Source organism: Oryzias latipes, chromosome 22 (assembly GCF_053564925.1).
Source record: "Oryzias latipes strain Hd-rR chromosome 22, Olatipes_Hd-rR_3.1".
NCBI classification, from domain to species: Eukaryota; Metazoa; Chordata; class Actinopteri; order Beloniformes; family Adrianichthyidae; genus Oryzias; species Oryzias latipes.
In genome coordinates this window covers 20,681,837-20,709,081 of record NC_136258.1, presented here as the reverse complement: position 1 = coordinate 20,709,081, position 27,245 = coordinate 20,681,837, and the positions used below count along the sequence as shown (strand labels likewise).

Sequence of the window (27,245 nt, the reverse complement as noted above, 5' to 3'; positions counted from 1 at the left end):
TAAGACAATGGTTCAGTGCTCCAAAGCAATTATAAACACATGGAAGGAATGAATGAATGATACATATATCTTAAGTGGCATTTATGAAAGCACTTTCTAATGACCAGCAGCAAGGTTTCAGGTTATTACAACATTTGATAGCACTCAAGTGTCATGAAAAAAATCATGAATGCTCAGTGGTGGGCCGTCAGGGTCTTCAAGGTCTTCTCCGGAGGCCTAAAAAAACATGAATCATGTCTTAATTATATTTTGTCCATGCATACTCATTAAATAATTCCAAATGGTCTGTCTATTCTTCTTTATTGTTTTTATGATAGTTTTTATGATAGTTATACTGCTTCCAGACAGACATGCTCATTTTGGAGCATTTAACCAATCGCATTTTTTCACATCAAATTAATACAAACAGAACATTATTAGAACATTCTACCACTGTATGGTCACATGTCTTTGCAAAATTGGACTGTAATGGTGGATTGATCATTTTTTACTGCCATCACTTACTGTGATGAAACGTTTTATGTTATAGTAAAATAAATCTACCGTGCCTTAATCACAGTGTTATTTTCCAATATTGATTATAATTAATTAATGTAAAATGATTTTATATTGGTATGGGTAGATTCGATTAAGACCTACCCGCAGACAGATCAATCTGGTTGGTTCATATGAATATGATTCGATTCACTGATTAATTGTTACACCCCACACAATTCTCCCAAATTGAAGTTTGTTGAAAATGACAGTAATTTTAGGTAGGTGCAGTTCATCAAATGACCACTGGGGGGCATTTTCACAAGTGAGGCAAGCTCCGCACTTTTCTCTGTAAAACAGTCTCAGTTTACAAGAGAAATAAACATCCTCAAGAAACCTTTTTTTTTTCTCCATTTCAGGATTTTATGGATGTGTAAATTTGAAGGGCTGCACAGTTGTGCAGTGGTTAGCGCTCTTGCCTCAAAGCAAGAATGCCCCTGGTTCAAGTCCCAGCTGGGGTACCTGAAACAGAACAACAATGGGGGACCTTTCTGTGTGGAGTTGGCCTGTTCTCCCCGTGCATGTGTTGGTTTTCTCCAGGGACTCTGGCTTCCTCCCACCGTCCAAAAACATGCTTCATAGGTTAATTGGTCCCTCTAAATTGTCCATAGGTGTGCATGGGTGTGTGACATGTGTGACCCTGCGACAGACTGGCGACCTGTCCAGGGTTTCCCCTGCCTTCAGCCATAAGTGGCTGGGACAGGCTCCGGTAGCCCCATGACCCCGGAAGGGATAAACGGAAGAAGATGAATGAATGTAAATTTGAACTTTTATGCATCCATCCTTCCATTTTACTCTTGTTTTTATACGGCCCACAAACTAGGGGGAGTTGTTTTGTGATTGGCATTTGAACATCAAATCCTCACAACAGGCTTCTCTTGCGCTTATCAACAACTGCAAGGCATTTTTTTTGTTGTTTTGTTTTTTTTCTGAGAAAATGCGGTTCAGGAACATTTTTGCAGTGCGCGACAATAAAAAAAAAGGTTATTCTTGTTTTCAGTTGTTTTTTAATTGATTATTTTCCATTAGGCATACCTTTTGAACCACTCACCTCCATTCCTGTTACACATTGATGTTAAAATGTTACTGGAAAGCAGTCCTTCTCCCCTGTGTGAGCCATTAGAGGATCAGAATGAAATATGACACATAGAACATAAACTGTCTCAGTGACTTTGAGGATTCCAGACATTCCATTACTATGTTTAGCGTCATTAAATGCTCTTAAACGTGACACTGTCCCCCACGGAAGTAAAATTAGAATCAACCCAGAGCATTAAATCCTAAATAAAACAAACTCGATGTCCAGTTTTGTTTGTTAGTGTCTTTTGTGCTTCTTCGCACTATTTTGGAAGAGTTTTCTAGAGAAAAATGTGTTGCCATGACGCTCAGATATTAAATATTCAGACTGGACATATTCCATTTTCAGTCTGTGTAACCAAAACAAATGGCTCCACTGGAAAACTATCAGGTTGAAATGCAAAACACTTGACAATTTCTCCCTTCCTTAAAGCAAGTATTTGTTGCAGTGACCGCACACTAACACCTCCCTTTAGGAATAATTGCTTGTGGAGACACAGAGTCTTTCCTAGTAGATTTCCATGGAAACATATGGCAGCGGACGCTTACGGTGTTACATAGAGATTCAAACAACATACCTTTCTTGGCTTTTCCCTTCAGTAGGGTTAAATACGGTCACTAGTTTACAGTTATGCTTGTACACAAAAACCAAAAAAACAAACAAAAAACTAGTTGTTGTTTTGAGCAACAAATTGAATTTAACCCTGTGAGTTTCTATTTCTGAAGAAGCTCCACAAAGGACACAATAACATTTTTTAAAGACCCACTCCGATGAAATGGTGATTTTGGTATTTATATGCCACATATACACCAGGCTCCAAAACACTTGTCAATGTAAACGCATGCATATGTGCATTTCAGGGTTCCACATTTAAACGCATCGCTGCGCACGTTTTAAGTCTTCGTACCTCGTACAAAATGTGCTGCCATTGAATGAGTGACAAAAGAGAAACCAGTTAAACTTCGACCAATCAGGGACTCGGGTTTGGTAATGACGCGTGAGTAGTATCCTTCTGAAAACACACAAGTGCTAACCATTTAAAAATTGATCATAAGGGAGAAATTAATTATTGCGGTTTGTGCTTGGCTGGAATTTTTATGACTCCAAGTATTTCATATATCTAAAAAGGACTGTGAAAGAAAAAACCTGGAGCACGAATTCTGAGATTTACACCGCTTTGACATTTTGCAACAAGCTGCGAGTACATGTGCTAGTATTGGGTAGGGCCAGTCCAGACTGAACAACCTTTGCTAAAGTACGTACAAAAAAACACGTTCAGCACGTTCTTGAATGTGTCACACATGCCTGCTGTGAATGTAGCATTATGTTCTTCTAGCATTTATCTAATGATGGAAAACATATTAGGTAAAAAAAAGCTGCTCCATGTCAACAGTCTCACCCACACCTTCAAGACAAATTTGTGAAGCAAGTCCTGCTGCTCTGCAGAAAGTCTGTCCTAGAAAACAACACATAATCATAATTAAAAGCCCACTGGGAATGCTCAAAAGATGATCGGAGTGGGTCTCTAAAGATTTGTGCTTCAGTTTTATAATGCTCACAATGTTGATTGGTATCAATGACACATACAAATAAAAAACTAGCTTGGCTTAAAAGGATCAGAAGTTTCGTCTGCATTTAATGAGTTTCTGGAAAGCCTGCTTGAACTCATCGTTGAATGCAGTGTAGATGACTGGGTTGATGAGGGAGTTTAGGTATCCAAGCCAGGTGAAGAGATCAAACAGAATGGGGTGAAACCAGCATTCCTTACATATGGCCAGGACCAGCGTACCAACAAAGAATGGGAGCCAACAGACGATAAAGGCACCCAGAATGATGCCCAGCGTCTTGGTGGCTTTCCTCTCCCGTGCTGCACACAGACGTTTCCTCTCCAGCACGCTGTCTGCCAGCTTTACTTTCACACTATTCATGAACAGAGGTGACCCTCCACTTCTTGTGCTGCCAGAGTGTAGGTGTGCTTCCTGGTGGGAGGTAGAATTAAGAGAACAGAGAGATGAGCCTGCAGAGGTCTGGATGAGCTGTGCTGTGGTGAAGCGCTTTCCAGACGAGCAAGGGGTCTTTAAAATGCGAGAACGTGCAGCCATGTAAATCCGTCCATAGAGGATGATGAGAAGCACTGTGGGAACATAGAAGGCGCCGAAGGTGGAATATAGGGTGTAGGAAATCTGATCTGTATTCACCACGCACTCCGTCAGTTCCTCGTGTGCTTTAGCCTGCCGCCAGAAAAGTGGAGGCATGGATATGGATATAGAAATCACCCACACAACCCCGACCATCATCGCCGCGCGGCGCATGGTGCGACGCTTCGGGTACTCCAGCGCGTCTGTGATTGCCCAGTAACGGTCCAATGCAATCACACACAGGTGCAAGATGGAGGCCGTGCAAAAGGTGATGTCAGACGATAACCAAATGTCGCAAACAATCTGCCCCAGGGACCAGGTTTTGCTGACAGTGTAGAGGATGCTTATTGGCATGACTAAAATAGACACCAGCAGGTCCGTGACAGCAAGAGAGCCAATCAGAAAGTTGGCTGGTGTGTGGAGCTTCCTGGTCAGAAAGATGGTGGTGATGACGAAGGCATTGGAAAGCACAGTAGCCAGAGTAACAAGGGCTAACAGGACGGACAGGGAGACCTGGAGGCCAAGGAGCATGTCCTCACTCCAGGTTGGTGCTGCAGACTTGTTGGAACTCTCTGTGCTGTTAAAGGTGAGGTAATCCAAAGAGCTATTCTCAAACTCCATCTCGCCTTGACCCCTCCTTTAAGACAGTTCAGACCATTGCTACAAATTTAAGCCCCATCTTGCATTGTTCTGAAAAAAAAGGCAGCACAGTGGTGTGGCACACTTGGTTAGTCCTTCCTTTTAACGTGTCTCTTTGTTTTTCAGCTTTGTCATGGTAGAATAAAGTTATTTCCAAAGCTCAATCATTTTGAGCTAAAATCTTTACTTCTGTTGCTTCAGTGACAAACTGGTTTTAGTTCTGAAGTACCCCGTGTCCCTCCTGCAGCAGTGGGGAAGCCAAGTCCTAATTTGTATTCCGCTGCAGACTGGCTTTCTCTTATCTCATCTCCAACCAGCAGTCAGCAGGAAACTACACCTTCAGACATGGCTTTCCAATCTATCAGAGGCTTTAATAGGCTCCTCCTTTCCAATAAAGCTAAACACGCAGCTGCATGTAGGACGAAGATGACGGCAGATACAACAGTTCCCTTGTCTCTTATCTTCACAGTGGTCCACATGAGGCCTTCTGAATCGAGGTTTGTGTTGAGGCTCGGCTGTGCCTGCTGCGTCTGGGGATGTTAGGAAGGCAGCACATCACAGCCACACTTTCCAAATTAATACCAGGCAAGGGACAGCTTTGTTAGGGTCTGTTCTGTAGGGATAATTGTTGGCTACCCATGACTCGGCCGTTGAACACGACAATGGCAGAATTTGATGATCAGAGAAGGTTTTGATTCTTTTTTCAACTCCCAGTGTTTTTTTCTGTGACTGCTCTTTCCCCAGATGAAACAGTTGGATCCGGCTACTTCCGTGTCTTCTGGACTTTCCGTCCTGTGTGAGAAAAATAAGACGTAAAAAACGAATGCGTTATAATCCCATGTTACATAATCTGTTTCTATTTACAATTTTACACAAATTTGCGGAACCAAGATGACCACACTCTTGTTAAAGAAAATAAAGACACCCACAAATTATTGTTTAAATACTTTATGAACTTTAAATTAGTTATATTATCAAATTTATGTCCAGTGTGTTTGCAGACCCCAACTTTTTTACTACTTACTTAAAGAAATCTGTAGAATCAGCCACAAAGACTAAACTGCTTATTATCTTTGACTTATACCATGATTAAAAAAGTAATAATCCACGGTGATACTACAAAAAGAAGTACTGGTCACATAGTTTAAATGTTCTATAGCACTGCGCTGGCTTCTTTAAAAAAAACGTTTGCATCATCAATTGGACAAAAACAAATGATACGAGGTGAACTTTCTCTTTGAACTGATGCTTCATTTTACCTATCATGACGATCAGCATATATATCACTTTCCTTTGCTGCTGCAGTTGAGGTCAGTGCCAAATCATCAGGCTAAACTGCAATGCGCCGCACCGCAGGACAAATAGTCCGCTCTTTGTGAAAAAAAGTGATTTCAACCAAAAAAATAGGAATGAAGTACTACAAAATTATTGAATTTTTATTTCTTATGTAAGTGACCATGGTATAAGCAGGATAAAGGCCTTTGACGTGTGCATTATCAGAAATGAATGCACTCTGCGGAAACCACGCGTCGGACGATTCAGGCTTCCACAGCGTGCGTTGATTTCTGATAATGCACAGTTCGTCGGACATTACTCTTAAAATACTGTTTTAATCTTCCTTTTCTTTAAACATGTCCTACAAGAGGAAAATAATGACACTTTTTTTCAATTCAAACACAAGAAACAAACACAAAAACCACAATTTTCATTGGAGTGTGTCTTTTCTCCATCAAAAGTCAGCGCCCCTGAATTCCTGACATTGCATGGCGACCTTAGTTCACGAACAGGTCACATCCTGATGGGTCATTCAAGTCATTCAAGAAAATCTGTACTATGATATATTTTCCCTGGAGTAAAAGCAACTCTTCCCCTGCACATAAACAGTTGACAATTGAAAAAGTGACAATGTGAATGCTTGAAAAAACAAAACCAGTGTCACTCATCATGGTTTTTAGTACTCAGACACTATGCACCAATTATTTCATGCAAAATTGAAATGCTTCTAATATTTGTACCCACCTTTTTTATTCTTATTAGTGACAAACAGTTTATGAAACAAGTAACTGAATGTTTTCTACCACTGAGTTCTCAGGAAACCATTCTGTCTCTGTAATTCCTAACATGCATAAAATTGGAACTGTGGTGGTACAAAGAGAAATAGCCATGTTGCCTTTAGGTCAGAATAGGAGAACATTATCATAGGGTGACATGCTGTGACTTACTTTCAAGTGCAGAAAAAAAAAGATTGAATCTGAAATATAGAAATGTGGCAGTATGTCCTAGAGGGGATAAAGACTTCAAATGACATTTAATCACCTCATAAGACATTTTCCCCTCCAGGTATTCATCCTTACAGGGTTTTCTTTATTTTATTATTAATAAAAAGAACAGCAAATTTTAACTACTCATATTTCCTGACAAACTTTGTTTCTTAGCCAAGTAGACAATGTGCACAGTTTATCTTAAAGTAATTACACACCTAAATTTACATTTGTAATATGAATTTGTAATATGAATGGAATGTTGGTCAAATACATTGCAAATGATTTAATTAAATTTAGTTTGTCTTATTAGTGAAATGTGCCAACTGAAGTTGACTCAAGCCACATATAGAATGAAAGAAATTAAAAAAGATCAGAGGATGTCAAGTCAACAGAATATTGTGTTTGGAAACCAAAATGCAGAAGAAGCCCTTTCAACAGAATCTAGACTAAACAGTGAAAATTTTAAAACGAAGGAGCGGGAAACCAAAGTTCTTGACAAAAACCAACAGAGAACCAGACTCTTAAATAACCTCAGAGATAATTGACTAACTGACAGCAGCTGTGATGATTAACAACTGAAACCAGGTGAACCACAACAAGGGGAGAGGGCTGAAAACAAACCTAATTGAAAAGTAATACATCTTGAGAATTAAACCAAGGAAACTGAATAAAAATAAGGACTAATTATTAAAAAAAATTATAAATATAAAATCACACCAATAAACGACAAAAAAATAATTGAAACATTTTACATTTTGTTTAGACATCTGGTTTTGCAGGACTCGCTGTCTTCCTTCTAAGGGAGGCACCTCAGCTCTGCAAAATGTTTCAGTGTCACAACAACCTCCACGTGAAACTTAACCTTTATTTTAACTGTGTCCTATACATTTGTCCTGTCTCTGCCCCAAACCTGAAGTATTTGGGCACAGGGATTCGAATATGATTGACTGGATGTCTCAAAGTTTACACCTGAAGGTACACATATTTACAGAATTGGTGTTTTTAACACATTAGTTACTGAATTATCAATAGAATTGGACATAATTTAAGTTGGGTCACACTGCTGTGAAACCTTAACTGGCAATAATCCTAAACTGACTTCTGAAATTGAAAAAAAAAAAAAACTTAAATCTGGAGCACCTCAGGGTTCAGTTTTCGATCTTTCAGCTTTTAAATGCAGCACGCTGCTAACATATAAGGACACATTTAATCTAGTAACATAGAGCTCTACAGCATTGCACTGCTGTCTTTTTTTTACCATGATGGAGGATATCAGGTTAGAACAAAAGTAAACTTTATTTAACTTTATTTATTTGATGGACCACTGTCCTATTTTGCAGCACAACATTTTTATCTGGGGAACATTTGTAGTTGGGTTGGCTTTTCTTTAAACTTGTTCAGTGGTAGAACAAACACCTTCATTTAATTAATGTTTCCTTCGTGGTGAGAAGAATACATCTCTTCTACAACACTCGAACACAGTTCTTTTTCCACCAATTTCAAAGTATTGGTTTTCTATATATGGTCAAGGTGTTTTTATTAGAAAACAAACCTCCTAATGCTTTTTTTTATGTTTACTTGTTCAATCTGCTGTAAATAATTTAAACTCTACACAGCTGTCAGGTACTCTGAAAGAGACCTTTTTCCTTATCCAGTGCAGCCGGGAGTACAAAGACCTTTGTTCAGGAGAAGCAAAACAACAGTCCCAAGAATGCATGACTCAATACAGGAGATCAATTTCCTCAGAACATGATTTAGCTCTGCAGTTGCATCCTAAGGACCAGAGAGGCTTTTTTATAGACTGAAATGCTCTCATTCTGCTTGAGAGGACTGAAGGAAGCCATCTATTTTAAATGGGAAGAACTGCTGTGGGTGGACTCAGAAATCACCTATTTAACATTTACAACCTCAATTCTCCTCTAGGCTGTTCCATAGACACTCACTTTTAATTATATGCTACCAAAGTAAAATACACGCATGCTTTAGTGAAAAATAGTCCTCGTTCACATGTTGTTTTTTTCTTTGAAATTTTTTTTTCTCAAAAGTCCCACTCCGATCATCTTTTGAAGAATTGTAAAATTCTTTCTGGTGGTCTTTTAATCATGATTATGCCAGTTGTAGCCAAATCAAAACATCAGTATTGTTTTCTAGGACATAGATTCTGCAAAGCAGCAGTAGTTCTTCATAAATTTGCTTCTGGATTGTGGGTGGGACTGTTGGCACATAGTAAGCCCATCCCCACATCCAATGATCCAGCTGGTCAACGCTCTCCCGCTAGCTTACAGCCACCGACACCCCCAAGCTAACATAACCGGTGCAACAAAAATGGCGAGCAATATCGTAGTTATCCAGCCGTACAGTTTTGAGCCAGTTGCCGGCTCAGATGAGGAAAACAAAGATGTACATGGATCTATTTGTCTGCAAGTGTATGCATTGAAATGGAATAGAGCCGGGTTCGGGAACCTTTTTGGCCGAGAGAGCCATAAACGCCACATATTTTTAAATGTAATTTCGAAAGAGCCATACAAAAATGTTCCACACTGAGGCACGGAGACTTAACCTCCTTTAAGGTTCTTAATTCTGGTTACTGTAGACTGTAACCAGCACCGTACAACTAATTCAGCAACTCCTGAATCTCTCCCGCCGAGAGCGCTTCTCCCAACTTTTTATCCCCTCACTGCCGCAACAGCCCTCCTATTTCCCATATTCGACCCATAGGTGAACCCCCATTGGTCCAAACTACCCAACGACAGGCTGAGCGACAGAACTAAGGGGGCCAATCAGCATCTCTGCTTGATGGGTTCAATGAACTCCAGAACTTAGAACGCAACCCAACAGCCACCCAGTCCAACTCAATCCGCTACAATATATTTAAAAGTAAAAATACAAGTGAATGTGGGCATTTTATGTAATTTCACTACTTTTAAAGTACAATACGTCTGTGGATTCTTTTTAATAACCTTTCTATGCTGTTGCTAATAAATGATGAGTATTTTTTTCCATTATTACGACTTCTGGTTGCAGGCACGGCAATTCACAGGTTTCAGGCTATTACAAACTGTGTTATAACAAAAAAAATAAACTGATAATGGCGCAGATTTTTTTTTTCTTCAAGCACCGCTACTACTGTGCCCCTCTGGCATTGCATCACGCCAGAGAAGGACTGGTCCAATGAAAAAAAGATTTTATAATTAAAGATTTGTCTGCGAGCCAGATGTGACCATCAAAAAAACCATAAATGGCTAGCGAGCCATAGGTTCCCTGGAATAGAGCAAAGAGCTTGTGGCTTGCTATGCCACTGCCAGGGTTTTTTTGTCTGCTCCTGATTCTTAATAATTTAAATAAAGAAATACTCAGAAATCAGCTATGTTTTCTTTACATATAGCCATCATCAGAAAAATGCCACGAGAACATGTGAAAAACACCCAAAACCTCATTTTTATCAGACTGCATTTTAAAATCTGTTTTCTGACGTTTTTACAATTATTTTGTAATTTGATTACATTTTCAACCGAACTCTTTGGGAAACACCTTCTAAGATAATTTTTTTCCCCCTCATGTTTGGAACTACAATTCAGGAGCTTAACTGTACTTGTCATCTGATTCTGGGAATTTTCTAAAAAAAAAGATCAACAAAATTTCTTTCCTGCTACGGAAGCATGTTAAATAAATTAGGACAAACATAAGTATTTGGATAAGACTTACATGTTTTCCAATGACTAAAAGCTTGAAAGATTTCCAGTTGACTTGAGCTTGACTTTTTGGATAACCAAGAATCTATATTTTCTTTTTATTAATTAGTTCTTCTTTCAAAGTAAAAACTAAAATGAGAGAAAATTAGATGAGATAAGGCAAGTTAAAAAACGATCCTGAAGAAATTTTGATTACATATAGGATACAAGCAGTGTAGTTTTAAATGAATACATTTTTTCTTAGCAATACAAAAGCCTCAAAAACACAATTTTCTCTTAATATTTATACGTTTAACTAATATTTATTACGAAGTAACAAAATCTATAAATTGCTCAGGTTTGATGGTTTTGCATGTGAATTCTCTACAGTCTGTAACACGAAATCCTCAATACCTTATTAGACTGCTGCAAACATTAGCAAATGTTCAAAAGTGGTACCATGCATAACAAAAACCCAATGGAACAAAAGATCCATGTAACTTATGTCTTTAAAAAACCCACACAGGACAAACTTTGATCACACAGCACGCAACACATAATAAAAAGAAGAACGAATTCTCTATTCATAAGATGGTTGTGTCCAGATAGAGTTCAAATAGGAGAAGTCATGTTTGAATGTTATTTTGATCTGTTTATGTGTCATTCCCTGCTTTGATGAGTGTTTCTCCTGGTGTTTCCCCTTCTTAACAGTGCCTGTCTTTGTTTCTGATAAATTTCTTGACTTTTTTGCGGCAAGTATCCATAGACGAGTACCCAGAGTACCCATAGATGTTAATGAGATCTGGCACCTTGTATAATGATCCAACCTTGAAACAAATTGCATGCAAAATACCACTGTTTTATCAATGCAAGAAATGACATCATAAATTCATTTGTTGCAACAGCTACAGTTCACATCTCATTTGGTTTTGCTTTTGAGAGTAGGACAAGAGTCCGATAAGTGTTTGCTAACAGCACCAGGCATTCTGTTGTTGAGGTCTTGTTCTGATCCCTCATGCTAGCTGCTCTCTTAATACAATTCTGAAGAGCATCATTTGTGCATATGTGCAGCAACATGTTTGATAGATGGTTGAATAGTTTATCTGTTTACACATCAAACCAGTCAAGGACAAAGCTTATCTCCAAATGGCCTGGTTTACTACACAATAGGTTAATGAGGATCATAATGAATGGATGGGAGGAAAAGATTTATCAACTAAGCAGCCTTCATCTAAAATGGGGTAAATGCTGTTTGTGTTGAATCGTGGTGTTGTCACAGTGGGTTTAAACTTAATTGTATAACAGCAAGACACAGTTAAAGCCTCTGTAGTAAAGTGAATCATCAATATACTGAAATATTGTTAATTTAAAAAAAAAAGCTTTTTTTTGTTAAAAAATAATTTCCCTGTAGTATGCACAACATCCATTCCTGATTGACCTCATATGTAAGACATTGACTTTAAATCCAATTCATTCTTTCAGACTCTCATCATATCTGGCAGATGCATGTCTAGTGCAGCAGCCTGGGTTTTGGTCTGGGTGAAACAGTAATACCCTCTGAACCCAGCAGGCCCCCGTGGAAATAGGATAATTGATTTAGCTCGGAAAAGGAAAAACCATCCGCTGTCAGATAATGACTGGTGTTTACTAAAGTGTGCTGTAAATGGTAGAAATGTCCTATGTGTTTGTGTGAGCTGAATTCGAAAGGAAAGGGTAAAACTTTACATCTGTAATGCCAGAGGCCAGGTCCTGATAGTGGGATAATGACACAAAATACTAGTAAAGCCTTCTGATAACTAGCAGCTTTTTTATCAGTTAGACACATTTCACTTTGCAAGCTTCTTGATGGAATTTTTACTTGCACTTTGACCATAATTTCAATAAAAGATGGGTATAAAATTGTTCCAACTACATTGGTAGCATTGATGGCAGTGGCTAGGGCAGTGTTTTTCAACCAGTGTGCCGCAGCACACTAGTGTGCCGTGGGAGAGGGTCAGGTGTGCCGTGGGAAATTGCCCTCATTCACTGATCTGAAAAACATTTACCATCTCCAGGGATGCCAGCTCTTTATTCATCCAAACAGGCCCTGATAAAACACTGAGTAGTTAAGAATATGAAAGACCGTAAAATACTTTTATTTGATTCTATTAAAGAAATTTTGATAAGAATGACAGTACCGCGATTTAGCCACAGCTTCAGCTGTTATCGGAAAAGTCCCGCCCCTTTAACTGTCTCCACCAATCATTCTTGGAGGCTTAATCATACGTCATCAGTCTGACCAATCAGAAGTGGTCCAATTCTTCACTTCCTTGTTCTGATTCTGCTCATAGAGTCGCTCAGTTCTCACACAGCTAAAGCTCGTCTTTAGCGGTGTAGCTTTCCGTGGGATCAGGTATCAGACCGTGGAACAAGTGAACAAAACAATGAAGCTCAGAGAAGCGAGTCTGTCTGCGTTTGCCGGCTGTTTGCACTACATCTCCCATGATGCATTGGGTTAAAGTGACAGCGTCTCAGCACACAATGAATCTTCCTTGTTAAATGTCTTGAAACCACAGCGAACACGCATCAAACAGTTTTCAAATCTTCTAACTTTGCTTTTATTACATCTTTTAGAAAAAACAGCTGCAACTTCCAGCTTTTTCTGCCACAATTATCACAAAAATGCATGTGAGATTGCAGAGGGGCTGTAGATCAATACAGACCGAGTTTCTTCTTTTTTTTTTTAAGTTTTGGACACTGGTGTGCCGCGGGATTTTTGTCAAGGTTAAAGTGTGCAGTGGCTCAAAAAAGGTTGAAAAACACTGATCTAGGGAACTGCAAGAGACACCTGTTCTCCCTTTAAGATCTGGGTGCTCCTATGTCTATGATTCTCCATGGGCCCGAACAACACAAAAACCTGAACGAGTTAACTCCCCGTATGGGTGCGTGTGACTAAGGCATAAGCAAGATGGATCAAATCCTTGCATTTTACAATTAAATCAACAAAATACAGAGATGTCCTTGCTTCCTTATTACTTCGGAGGTTTTCTCAAATCAAAAGATGCATGGGCTGCACATGTGCAGTCACTCATGCTGTTACATCTGGAACACTGTCCATGCACTCACACAACACATTCGTACACAACAGTTGTCACAGGACGTGGCACTGCTGGTCTCGCCCCAAAGGTATCTTTAGATCTATGGTATCTCATTCTGCAATATGTGCTTATAATGACCTGTAGTGAGTGTGGAATTGAAATTATCCACCGGTATAGGGAATGCGTTCAGTTGAAATATCTACACTCATTATACAAACTGAGAGAGATAATCTTAGATCTTTCGTAATCCTATAGGAAGAGAACAGATCGTTGAAAATGGGACAGTAAAGCTTCTTAGCAGGAAAATGAAGATTTCTCTGTTAATGAAAGTCTCTCTATTTCTGAGAGTCTGCCAGGTTACATGGTAGCTTGTTAAAAGTGGATTAAAAGAGGCTCCTGGCATTTTTGTGTCACTTTTGCCCAAAATAAACTTTATCGTTGCATCAAAGCAGTTCGCACTCCCACAAAGTATCCTGTCATGCACCACAGTGAGACAATCCTGACTGTACATTTGTGTATTAACCTCAAAACACAAATTGAGTAAAAATAGAAACACCTGGGAGGACTTATATAATACAAATCTGGACATCAACAAGAACAAAAAGTAGATCAAGTTTAATGTCATCCTGGTTTAATGGTCGGTGGTTTAAAACCACGCAAAACAGTTTCTTTAAAACTGTTATGCCCCACTTGGTCCAGGAGTTGTGGGGCATGGCATTTGGGTGTTCTGCTCAAATAATCCCAACTAGGGGTTTGCATTGATAAAAGAAAATGTTGGATTTATCGGCAATTAATGGTTCCTATCAAGATCAATGAAAAGAGCAGAATGATTAAATGCTTTAGTGGGAACCATAGACCAAAATAATCTAGCCAACAAGTGCTACATTATCTGAAAACAAACAAAAATGAAAAATCCATCAAAAATATTAACTTAACTTCCCAGACAAACATCAGACAGAACAAAATAAGTGATGTGTCATAAAAATGTGGTAAAATGCAAAAGGAAGTGGATAGAACAGAGCAGACCATGGCACTATAGGTCACTCCACATGACTGCACTCTGTTGCTTTCGGGGGGGGGAGCACTCACAAAAGCGGAGGAAAAAACAGAGCGGAAGGTGCACTAGCAGCTAAGCTCAGAAAACAGGGAGTTTATGAAAGTCTCCTTCAACCTGTGACGTGCAGTCTTCTCTCCTCAGCAAATCTCACCTGTAAACAACATTCATAGCTGAAAATCACGAATGCACAAAACCCAACCAGGTCCTACTCTGTCAAAAGAATACCAACAGTACGATACTCTAAAGGATTTAAATAACAACATTCTGTGCTTTGAGAGGGAGCCAGATTAGCTCGTGCTGGTTTGCGGCGCCTTCCATCCGTGAAACCTGTGTTCGAATCCGGGCTGCTCCCTATTCCCTTCTCTGCTTCTGTGCCGGTCCCAAGCCCGGATAAATTGAGAGGGTTGCGTCAGGAAGGGCATCCGGCGTAAAACATTGCCAAGTTAACCATGCGACTCATCCTCGAAAGGGAGGTTGTTTCGCTGTGGCAACCCCTGATGGGAAAAGCCGAAAGAGAAAGAAGAAGATTCTGTGCTTTGAAAAGGTCAAGTAATCTCTAGCAAAGCACATTATTTTAGCTTTAAAATGTAATATTCATTACATTAGGGGTGTAAGGAATATTCAACTTAATTGATTAACAGATTCCTACGATTCAACAAGATCGGCCTGCTTGAGCCAATTTGTCAATCAAATTCATTTGACCTATTGATTACATCAATCTTGGATTATATCAATCTTGGAAAATATCATTTTAATTAAATTACAGTAGTTTTATTTTACTATAACCCAAAAACCACCAAGTGCATCACAGCGGACACACAAGTGTGGTAGAAAGTTCTAAAAATGCTCCCTTTGGATTATTTTGTTGTGATAAAACAACAGTGGCTTAAACTTTATGAAACTAAAATGTGAATGGATTTGCCATTAATTCTTGTATACTTGTTTGTACACATATTTCATTTACACTTGATTATCTGGCAAGAAAAATTCAAGGAATCTGGAACACTTCACCCAGATATCTATCTCTGACTCACACATGTTGAATTTTTGGCTAAGCATGTCCTGGATTGATTTTTGGTCAGTGGATGGGATCAATTCGGATCATTCAAAATGAACTGACATGAATTGGATTGTCATACACGAATTATGATATGAATCTTTACACCTCTATTCACTACCTACATTTACTGGTCATTGTAGGTGCATAGAGAGATCAAATAAAGCTATTGCATGGTTAATAGAAAAGTATCTGTATGGTTTATCTCCATCAAAGAATATACATCTCCCATCTCTTCCTGTTTCAGAAGATTTCATTGTGGGGAAAAAGATCTTAGAGCACACAACAAAAAGAAAATGGATTTGTATTTTTCTGTTTTGCTGACATTTCACCTTCACAGGCAACACATTACCTATTCCTGAATAATGAAAGACAACCACATCTCTTCACTGGCTTCAGCTAGTAAAAGCATCTTTTAACAAATAATCGATTATGATGTACTGTTATAGCATTCTGAGTGACTTTAAGGATGAGGAGTAGCAGCATGTATAGATTCAGATGTGACCTCTGCTGTCAATTAGAATTGAAAAATGTCCATTATTAATGATCATAGACTTTCAATGCAGTTTTAATTACATGTGTTACTGACAGCAGATAAGTCAGAGGTAGATGAAAAACAACAATAAACACAAACAAACAAAGACAAACATGGAGCAAAGAAAACAAACAACACTAGGTTTTTAAGGTTAAATCTGATATGTGTCTACAGTGTATGACAGTGAGCATGGCTTCTTCCTCTGCATTGCAGTCCATGGCAAATACTGAAACACCCCTCTAGTGATTATTGCTATTTTTTTTTTTTAATTTCCTATTAGATCGCAGCTGAGGATACATCGTACCCTGGCCAAACTATGCACAAAAACACGTCCTATACAAAGATAAATTTGTTATGCAACATGAAAAAATAAAGAATCTTACTTTAAGAGTTAACTAAAGCAATTTTATTAAATATATTTCCTGAATACAAGCCAAAGGTGGGAGCACTGCTAAGGGGCTCATTGTGACCTGATAAAAATGTGGTTCTACGAGCTGCATTTCGTCAGTTCTAACAAAGTAATCCCATACTTGGAAATAGTCCAGTAATCCTTCTTGATTTTTTTTCTTTAAGATTTAATAAGATCAGTTTTATATTACACAAAGAACCAAAGCTAATGAAGTTGGTAAATTTATGACTTTATTAATGGATACAGTTGATTAAACTTTCCTGGCCTTATGAGTTGAAGTAATTGCCCCCAGAACTAATAACTGGTTCTGCCACAGTTGGCAGCAAAAACTAGAATCAAGCATTTGCCACGACTGGAACTGAGTCCTTGATGGGAAGTACATTTGTAAATTCTTCTTTGCAGATTATTTTAAATTCAGTCCCATTGAAAAGGTTTTCGAACGTGAATGGTGTCATTAAGATTATGGCACATCATCTTAATCATACTTCATTCACTTAACTGGGCACTGTTAAACTTCCTATATTGCTTTTGTCTGTTTATTTCAGCCATTTAGATGTGAACATTACAGTGTTTTTATCTTTGTGCTGCAGTATTAACAATTATCTTACATGCATTCAGGCAGGTCTAAAAGTTTTTTCCTCTGATAGAAACGAAAAATATAGCCTTGTTCGGTAAATTCCACAAATTCATTTGGAAAATTATGCACCTAAGTGAATTAGCATATTATCATTGTCAACACAAAAGTGCATTATGTCAGAGACAAAGTACCATAGTAACCTGGTTTAACCTAAGAAATGGTGAACTTTGGAACAACACCAATGAAGTTGGTTAAAAGGCAGATAGATGCAAATGGATCTGTTTCCCAGCAGGGAACAATGGAAAATATGTGCCACCATCTCACGCATGCTCTTATTAAAGTAAGGGGCTAAAAGGTAATCATAGAATTGGATAATGTAGTAATGTTCCTACTACTGTCACATTCTGTGTCATAATCACAGGTTGCTCTTGTGCTGCCTATGTCTTATTTAGCTTGACTCTGTAAACCCCAATAGTCTGACAACAAATGTATATTTATGAAAATTACTTATGAATGTATTTATGCCCAAACCTGATTTACATCATAGTCATAAGGATGTTTTGGTGCAGAGGAGTAAGTGACATTCCCACTCACATGGATGTCTTTTCATTCTAGCAGCTTCTTTAACACCAACAATTTTTATTCTGTACCTTCTGCATATGGTGAATGTGCAAATAAAAACAAAAACAATTTCAGTGTGCTTGAAAATACCTGCCGATTCTAAAATCATCAAACAAACCCGCAGCAACCTGTAAAATAAAATTTAAAAAAAACACTGAAATCACTTTAGGGAAGCTGTCATGTGATTAGTTGAATCGATATTTCTATCAGAAAGCAGTTAACAGGAGCAGATGTAAAGCTGTGGGTGTAGAGTGCACTTTTTTTTTTAACTAGATTTTGCTATGTCACATCTGCTAGATTTAATCTAAATTTTATTTTCAAACTGTTTTAATTCCTTGATAATTAGTTCTGATTTCATTCCATCTTAATTTCTACATTCTGTATTTCTGAATAGACCTGACGCAGATAAATATGCCTTATTAACAGAAGACATTGTTGAGTAAAAAGTGGGCAATGTAATTTACAGCATATGTTCAGAGCAGCACAAAACAGCAGCCGTGAAGGGAGAAGTACCATGAAGACAGTAAGGCACTGTTGTGACAGAGCTGTCAGTCATCTTCTGCACTCCCCTCTAAAAACTCTTCTAACTGAAAAACAAGACAATTTTGTTGTCTTCTATACATTTTGTCAAAGCATCCGCTAATCCTGCGTCAGGAATTGCTGATTAGCTGGACTGAGGGAGTCCAGTTTCTGACTGCCTGAACACACCAGATCCAGGTGACCACCCTGAAGCAGGGTTAGCTGCAAAACAAGCAGGGCAGTCTCTCACATGGACCAGGGTTGGAGACCACTGGAACGCTTCATAGACACTGGACACTTCATCGTGTTATTTATTGTATTAAAGCTATATCTTAAATTAAACTTGGTTGTAGAGTTACGGTACTGGAAAAGGTGTCAACACTAAAGCTGAAGCTCTGTTATGAAAAGGTTGAAGCTCAACCAATTTCTCAGCCTTTTAATATTTTTTGCACAGTATTTGATGTATGGATTATTTATAGTACAGGTGCTTTAACTTGTTGATGGTAAATGGTTTGTGTACTTATATAGCGCTTTACTACCTTTTCTTGTGGACCCTAAACATGTTACAGTCACAGTCCTATTCATCCATGCACGCACAAATTTACACACTGATGGTGGCTACCCTGCCAAACACTGGCGCCAACCTATAACCACCAGGAGGAATGTGGGGTTCAGTGTCTTGTCCAATAATTCAACGGAAGATGCAAATCTGTGATCTTCCGATCAGAGGTACCGCTCTACCTCAGCACCACGGCTACCTCCAATTCACTTGGTCTTGATTTTCCTTCTGTCTGTAAACTTTTAGAACAAGAACAGAACAAAGCAACTCCATCCTTGAGCCGCTTTGTATTGTATCTCCTTTACAACTGACAGTAGTACAATAGAAGCATGACAACAACAGACGGGAGTTCTGCTCATCTAAAAACAAACTCAGACTAGGTTTGATTTAACCGGAAATGACAAAAATGTTTAACAATTTCAGTTAGTTTACTTTCACAGTGGATTAAACTACTAGATACATCATGTAGTTCCAACAGGGAGTATTTTTACAAAGACTATTTATCAGGAAAAGAAAAACGCAGGAAGAAAATCCAGATAGTTCAGGTGGTCCTTGACTGCCTTAAGGGTTAGGGCAGGTTGTGGCTGCCTCACTCATCACTGTGAAGTTCATGTCAGAGCTGAAGGCCCTCTCTGAGCATGCAATTGCATATGCACTCCATGACATTGGTCTAGACGTTCATGGGTTGGTTCCTTTGTATCTCTTTTCTCTTCCTCAGACAACGTCCAGTCATTATGCTTGTGCTCTAGTGATTTTCTTTATCTGCATGTTCCTCGTGTTTGGACTGAGTTTGGGATTCAGTTTTTCTGCTGCCTCCGCTTGGAATACTCTCCAAACTGAACTAATCTTTCTGCTGCACAGAAAGTGAGTCGATCCGTCAGCGCCTGTTGTTTTAATTTGTTACTGTCAACTAGTGTGACTCACATCTTTGGTACTTTAACATTCTCATACTGTTTACAACTATTGCACCCTATGTCTGTCTGTATTTGCGTCTATTACACTTTACATCACTAAGTTACTTTGTCGCACCTTATTTTTAACTTGTAATAATTCATATCTTATTTTTTTATTTCTCATTTTTATTATTTTTTGTGATATGTACTGCTGACCTCTTGGTCAGGTCACCCTTGCAAAAGAGATCTTGATCTTAATGATTTTTTTTTTACCTGGTTAAATAGAGGTTACTAACTCATTAACTATGAGCCGGTATGCATCTTCACCTTTGCTTTTACTCTTTAAAAAGTTGGTTTTCACACTGATGTGAAAACACAAAGTTAACCTAAGACCATCAATATCCAGCACACTAGGGTTTGTTTGATCCAGATTAGAGGTGAGCTTTTATACATTTCATATATTTGCATATGACTGTCAGTGAAAATGGACCAAACAGCTCAGTGTGAACACTGGTAAAAATGTGTTTTTGCGAGATTTTATGTTATATATGTTTTTGTATTGAGACCTTCATAAATTCTGGAAAAATCCCTCTTAATTTCCTGTCTCATTAGACACATGCTCCATTCCCATCTGCATCACTGCCTTGGTGTAGATGTTTCTCTTATTCCTCATGTCGATGTCTTCGAAGCTCAAAGAAAACTTTTTTTCACTCAACATGACTGACATCAAGCCACCTCTTGGTGACAGCTGGATCAATGATTCCGAAGGATCTGTCTTAATTGAATGGGATTTCCATGGAGCTAAATAAGGTTAACATCACACGCCACCACCAGAATAAAACATTACAAGCTGAATGATGCGAAGGGCTTATCAACAAGATCGAAGATCAAAGAAGTGCCTCATCTTGGCTTCTCACGTTTATCATTCTTTCAGCCTCTAAATGCAGCTTTTAAGGTTTGCTTGACTTTACTCTTGTTTTGTAGAAGAAACTAAATTTAAGTGACTTATGTGGTTTCTTTGTTTTTGGCTTGTATTTATCATTATTATCGTCTCAGCGGTTGATCCCATTAGTGAGGATGTACTCATACTCCTCATTTCACTTCCTGTATTTCCTGATGGTTATTGGCAATTCTTTGGTGCTGTGGCAGGCACCACGTGAGTTTAACTTCCTCTGATACTTCAAAGAGTTGCTGCACTCCCAGTCAGCTGTCTTACAGCTGACTGGTAAACTCATATTTACAGATGCTGCCCCACCAGATGCTCAGGTCTGATCAGTCAGCACAAATGCTGCACAGAGCCTAGAACTACCCAATGAAAGTCAGTGGTTGTAAAGTATTCTTGTCTGTTTGCTTTGTTATATCTTCTAGATCATGGAAAAGGTGACACACTGGAATAAAACAGTTTATATAATGTGCTGAAAAATAATATATGGTGGAACAAAACTGCAACGCAGCAACCAATTTGCTTTTTGTTCTTTCATTTAAACCAAACACCTTAGCCAGTAACCTCCTGGCCCTGAGCTCAACAAATTCCTGTCATGCACAGCCAGACCCAGACAAAAATGCAGTACAATCGTACGCTCCGCTTTATTTTTCTACGGTTGTGCTTGTGAATTACGAGACAAAAGTTCAGAAGAATAAGCTGTTCACATTTCACTCAGAGCCTCCAGGTTGACCTTTCTCAACTGAGTATTTGCCCATCCGTTTCTTCTTTTGCTTCCATTAAGCCATCTCTCCTTTTTATGCGCAAAAAGTATAGAAACTCTGTGAATAAAAAAAATCGGTTTTAGTCAGAAGAGCAATGGAAAAACTTGATAATTTTTGGGGTTGTTGTCCACTCAGTTACTTGTCAGTGACCAATAATTTTTGTCAAGTTTCTTAAGATATTCTCATATTTCTATCCTAATTATGATGTCAAATTTTAAAATAATAGTCAGCACTTTAAAATAAGGGTCCCTTTATAAATATTGGCTACAGCATAAATAAGCATTAATTAACCATTAAATAAAGTGTTAGTTAGTATTAGTTAGCAGTTATTTTTTTAACATAATATAACGTGTTACAAAACATTAAACAATGCACTTAGTAATGCAAATAAATAATGCATTAATAATGCATGTTAATAATGCATTAATAATGCATGTTAATAATGCATTAACCAATGTTAATAAAGGGTAATTTATTGTAAAGTGTTACCAAGTAATCATGCATCCACCCAATTTCTAGCTTTTTATTACTTCAGCTGAAGTACACAGCACAACTAATGAGCTTGACAGCTGCAGCACTTCTGCTGTTGGAGTCTTGACTAAAACCAGAAAGTAATACCATATCAGGGGGGAATTTGCCTCAAGTTCTTGATTACTTTGCCTCAAGCCATTTGCTGTGATGTCGGACATGAAAAAGTCTAAAGCAGGAACACAGTGCATTATTGTTTAATGAAGTAGCTGCCCCCAACCCACCCACCATCCCCTTTAAGAGTCATAGCATTAAACTTGCTGCTGTCAGCCCTTTTGGTTCAAATGTAAATATAATTTGAAAATATTGGTTAATTCTTGTCTAACACATCTGTGAGCATTAAAAAAAAAACTTCCCAATATTCCTGAATTTTCCAAAAAATAAAAGCTTTTAGCTGTAGTCACTCAGCTTTTGGTTTCTAATAAGAGAAACTGATTAGAGAGATTAAGTTTACGTTTTAAAAATATAAAGGTTTTATTAAAAAGTTTTAGTTTTAAGTAGTTTTTTTTCTTTAAAAAATGCTGCCTGTTTAGTGTGTTGAAGACTGAACAGAAAGCCCACACAGCTGCAGGAAAGGCAGAGACTGTGTTGACAGCTCATAGTACATGCGTCATATGACCTGGAGAAACACATGCGAAAGCAACAGCATTGATTTTTGCACCCGTTTTAAATGGCATGTTGACAAATGGCCCAACTAAAATTCCAGAGCAAAATGTGACACGCGTCAAAACTGTCCAGTCTGTTTCCACACATCTGCTCAATCTTTCTCAGAACTCATCATCAGATGAATTTTTATAAGATACTGCAGCATGTCTGTTGATATTCTGTGTCTTTTCTAATCATTTCACTCTTCCAGACCTGACATGCAGTCCACCTCACTTCTTCAATTTTGTGTTTTTTAAATAATCTCCTGTACTGGTGAGCCAGTTGGAAGCAGCAGCTTTTACAGAAGTCAGGGGGAGCTGGACTTCGTTTTAGGTGCACTCAAGTTTGCTTTCTTGGTTTCTGTGGAATCAGAAACCAATCATACTGTGGAATAAAACAAAAGAGCTCATAACCCTTGAAAAACCCACTACAAAGAAAACCTTGTTTTTTGTGTTTTTAACATGCTTTTGTGACATTTTTCTCATGATGGAAGACAAAAAATAAGAAAACTAGGATTAAATTCTGTATTTCTTTAATCAAATCTTCGTGAATCAGGAGCAAACGAAAAACGTAGTTAGAACAATGTTGTAGCAGCTGCAATCAAAGGCCCACAAGCTCCCTGCTCCGCTCCATTCCAATGCATCCACGTCTAGATCCATGTACATCATAAATCGCCACTTTTGTTGCACCTGTTATAATAATAATTATAAGGAGCTGTAAACTAGCGGGACAGAGTGTAAAAAGATGGATAATGGGATATAGTTGCAGATTTATTTTGTGCCAGTCCCACCCACAACTCAGAGGCAAATTTTTAATGAACTCATCCCACTCTGCAGAAACTATGTTCAAGAAAAGCGTGTGTTCTTTTATTTTTGGCAAAAAACAGTATAATCATAACTAAAAGACCACTGGGAACGCATTTAAAATTGATAAAAAGATGACTGAAGTGGGACTTTAAATAAGTAGCTTTCAATACAATGATGAAGATTACTCACTGCTGATTAGCTCACAGTGCTTGTGGAATGATGCTGCACTACTGTACACATCAGTCGAAGTCTGTCTCTGTGCTCTCAGTAGAAGAAATGCATATCTGTATTCCTGGCATGAAGCTGCCGACGGTGACAAGCTGAACATTTGGAGGTATGCTCTTTTTTGTTTGTTTGTTTTTACAGTAGCAGCAGCTCATATAATGATATCAGTTCAAAGGAGCAGACAAGTGCATAGAGCAACACAGTCAATGCAGATTTGACATTACTACACTGAAAACAAGTGAGAACACTGTGAACTAACAGCAGCACCAGCAAGTGTGCCTGGAATCATGCAAATAAGTGTGAAAGTAACAAAATGGACTCTGAATTCAACAATGAGGCACAGACTTAACATGCAAAAAAGCATATTAAAATTGTTGTTTTTTTGCCGTTTTATTCTACTATTTTTCAGATATACTGAGAAGGATTGTATTTATGAGTATCAACACCAGTAAACAACGTTGATAATGATTTTTGCATTCATTGATAAAGCAGAGTTGCTGGAGCCTTCTGTCTTTTGCATCGTCTCTGTTTGGCTCTGCTGTGGGGGTTTTTTCATAATCTTCCATTTAAAGGGGCTTTTTTAATTTCTTCATTTTTCCTGCTCAGGGCATGGATTAAACCAAAATCATTGAATGTAGTCTGTTTGGAATTTCCATGCATTTTCCATACAGTAAAGACAATCTGGATATATTGGACTGAATTGAATTACAAAAATCACATTAAAAAAGATCAATGTTGACTTTATTGCTTTTTGTTTTGCTCTTTAAGACAACGTTGAATGTGAATTGTTGCTTTTTTAATAAACTGAATTAATATGAATTAATACGTTCTTTATGTTAAAAAATGCACCCTGCTTCAAGGTCAAACAAGTCCATCGCAGACAGTCATTTTTTTTTTTTTAAAGACCTGCAGTTCAACCCAGGGGCTAGGTGAAAATGCCATATTCACACGACTTCTTCTGGCATATTGAAAACATATAAACATATGGTCAGGCTCAAGTCGTTGAAGCTGGTCTGAAACACAGTTTTAAAGCTGCATTCATGCTGTCGTTTGCAACACGCATTCAAGCAACCACTTCTAATGAAAAGTCTATGTAAACATGTGTTTCAGGCATCCAGGTTTAAAACTCTCACATTCAGGCTCTACTAACAAAATGCACAGACGTATTAGGTACAAGGATTTGGTAGTGATGTATGAATGACATCCTTTTTATCCATTGATCATGGAGGAGAAATTCATAACAGGAGTTTTTGCTCGGCTGGAATTATATGACACTAAATCTTTAATATATCGCAATAAAGCTGTGAAAGAAAAAGCCTGGAGCAAAACTTGTAAGACCGGCACGACATTTCACACCAAACCCTTTTCCAACTCTAGGTGCCGGATATGCGCTAGAAAATAGTAGAAAATGAAAAAGAAGCCCTTCCCTGCTTCTCCAGTGTGAACACTGTGGGCTATAACCGTGTTCAAGAACCCACGTTTAGCGCCTTCTTGAACGTGTGTCACATGTGTCCAAAGCTTAACCTGTAAAAAGTGCAGAATTTTCTTAATTTGCTATTTTCACCTGTTTTCGTTTGAACTTATAATTTAAACAGTTTAATACACACTTTATCCAATTATTATTATCATATTATTTCCTTTGCGATCCACAAATTTAAACATAAACCTAAAAGCGAAAAGCTAAAAATACTTTAGATTTATAGAAAATAACCTGAAAAATATTTATTTTTTTGCCAGTGTTCAGTGTTGGAGCTCTTATTGCATGTAGGCCTTTGCATCAGTGTTTGTGTAGGTGCATCCAGGTTAGCTGTAAAGTGTGAATGATGATACTCCTTATAATTTATTAATCTTATAAGCCAAAACTGTTGGCATCAACTCACAGTGCCTGCAGAAAAAAAGTGCAGTAGAGGATGAGAGCTCCAGTAAAGCTCTGTTTTTCATAGGAGGGAAACCAGTGAGACTCCAGGTAGGGGGGAAGAGTAATTATTTTATAAATTGTCTTGTTTAAAATATAAATGCTCCACATGAACATGCTTCTCCATCAGCCATTAATGACTGGTTCTAATTAAATGATAAAACTGAATGCCGGAATTTCAATAAGTCAATCATGACTTTTTCTCCCTCGTGTACTCTGACATCCCAAAGATAAGAGAAGGTTTATAGCATACCATTATGCCACAAACTTAGCTGGGATTGTCAAATTGCACACAGAATTTTTGTTAGTTATTGTCTGCTAAAGAATGTGTGTCGGCAGTTCACCCTGATGGTAAGGGTGTGTGCGAGTGTTTGTGCGTGTGGGTGGCATGTGCATCTAAAATGGACAGCAAGAAAACTATGCTAGTGTGAGAACAAGAAAGGGAACTTTACATGTGAGATCTGCCAGCATCATGGCAGGACGTTGTGTGCTGGAAAATGCTCTTCATCAAAGCACCGTGCTGCTGATTTTTAAGTTTCTCGCCGTTACTCACATCATCCAGCTACTTAATGCAAAAATGCGGCATCTTCCCCGAGAGGAAATCCCAGAGAGCATTTCTGAAAAGCTTGAGAGCACAAATGACAGATCCATTTTTTCTCCCATGCAGCTTAAAAAAGGTCTGGATATGGTGGGCTGCTCGCCTCTCCTCCTTCTCAACTAATGGCAAAGAAAAATCCTCTCATTAAAGATTTCCTCTTCAAAGATGAACCACCAATACTTTCTTCCAATCTGGGTAAACTTGCAGATATTGTCCCCAAAAGATTTTTCTCGAAAGGAAGCATGCCATGACACATGGTGGTACAACCAGTGAGACTTACTTCTTTCCCTTGTCTTTTAGTGACGACCAATTTAATTGAAAGCACATACATGGTGGGATTAAATTTTTACAAAAATAATTAGTGATCAAACTGTAGTGGATGCTTTAATTCTTCCAAAAATCCAGGAGTTCCTTGTTGGGAGTCCTTACCCCCCACATCCCTAAACCTATCAGTATCCTGAGCCTTAATGATCACACGCAGCGTAACACCGTCCTTTCCATGCTGTAAAAGTAGAGCCCTCAAACGGCGCAAAGGATAACACGCTGATATAATCCTCTGGGGAATATTTCAAAACTTTTTTATGAACAACTTCCCCTTGTGTTTTAATCTACAATACAAATAAAACTGAATTTAGCCGCTTCCTCCCTCTCATCATCTGCTCCGCGTTGCGCTGACGCGTGCGTAAAGAAAACCAGCCTGGAGCTCATTGTTTTAAAAAATATATTGTATTTACTTACCAATTTCCTTTTTATTGCCCCTTGAAATTCTGTTTTCATTCAGCTTGATGAAAATAAGCGCACAGAGAGGATCCAGCTTCGAAATACCGCTTTTACGCACTTCCCCTGGGTTCAAACTGGTTCCACTAAGCTCACCAGCCTTTCTCATATTCCAGCTGATCTGGAAGTTAAGGACTGAAAATACTTAACGCAGAGTGAGACTTCATACAGCAGCATCCCAGACAGTCCCGGTATCCCCGTCGTTCCTCTTCACCTGCAAACTTCCCAGTGGAATGAACCCCAGCTTTTTCTTGGATGCTGTGGGACAGTAAAGCACGGAGGAGTATCAGTTCTGATCCAGTCCGCTTCCACACAAAGAATGAGTCTTCAAAAAGTACAGTTCAGATCTACATAACCGATTCAGTATGGACAAAGCACGTGCCGCACGCTCCATGCCCAGACAGCAAGCGAGCAGC

The 27,245-nt window shown here is 38.4% G+C and overlaps 1 protein-coding gene across 1 annotated transcript; it reads right to left on the bottom strand.

Moving 5' to 3' along the window:
- Positions 1-281: 281 nt before the first annotated feature.
- On the bottom strand, positions 282-27,245 carry htr1d (5-hydroxytryptamine (serotonin) receptor 1D, G protein-coupled). Its single transcript, XM_020713796.2, has 2 exons — positions 26,791-27,245; positions 282-5,181 (listed from the first exon to the last, which is right to left on the bottom strand). Exon 2 carries the CDS (start codon positions 4,369-4,371, stop codon positions 3,229-3,231), a length of 1,143 nt encoding a protein of 380 aa, XP_020569455.1. The 5' UTR covers positions 4,372-5,181; positions 26,791-27,245; the 3' UTR covers positions 282-3,228.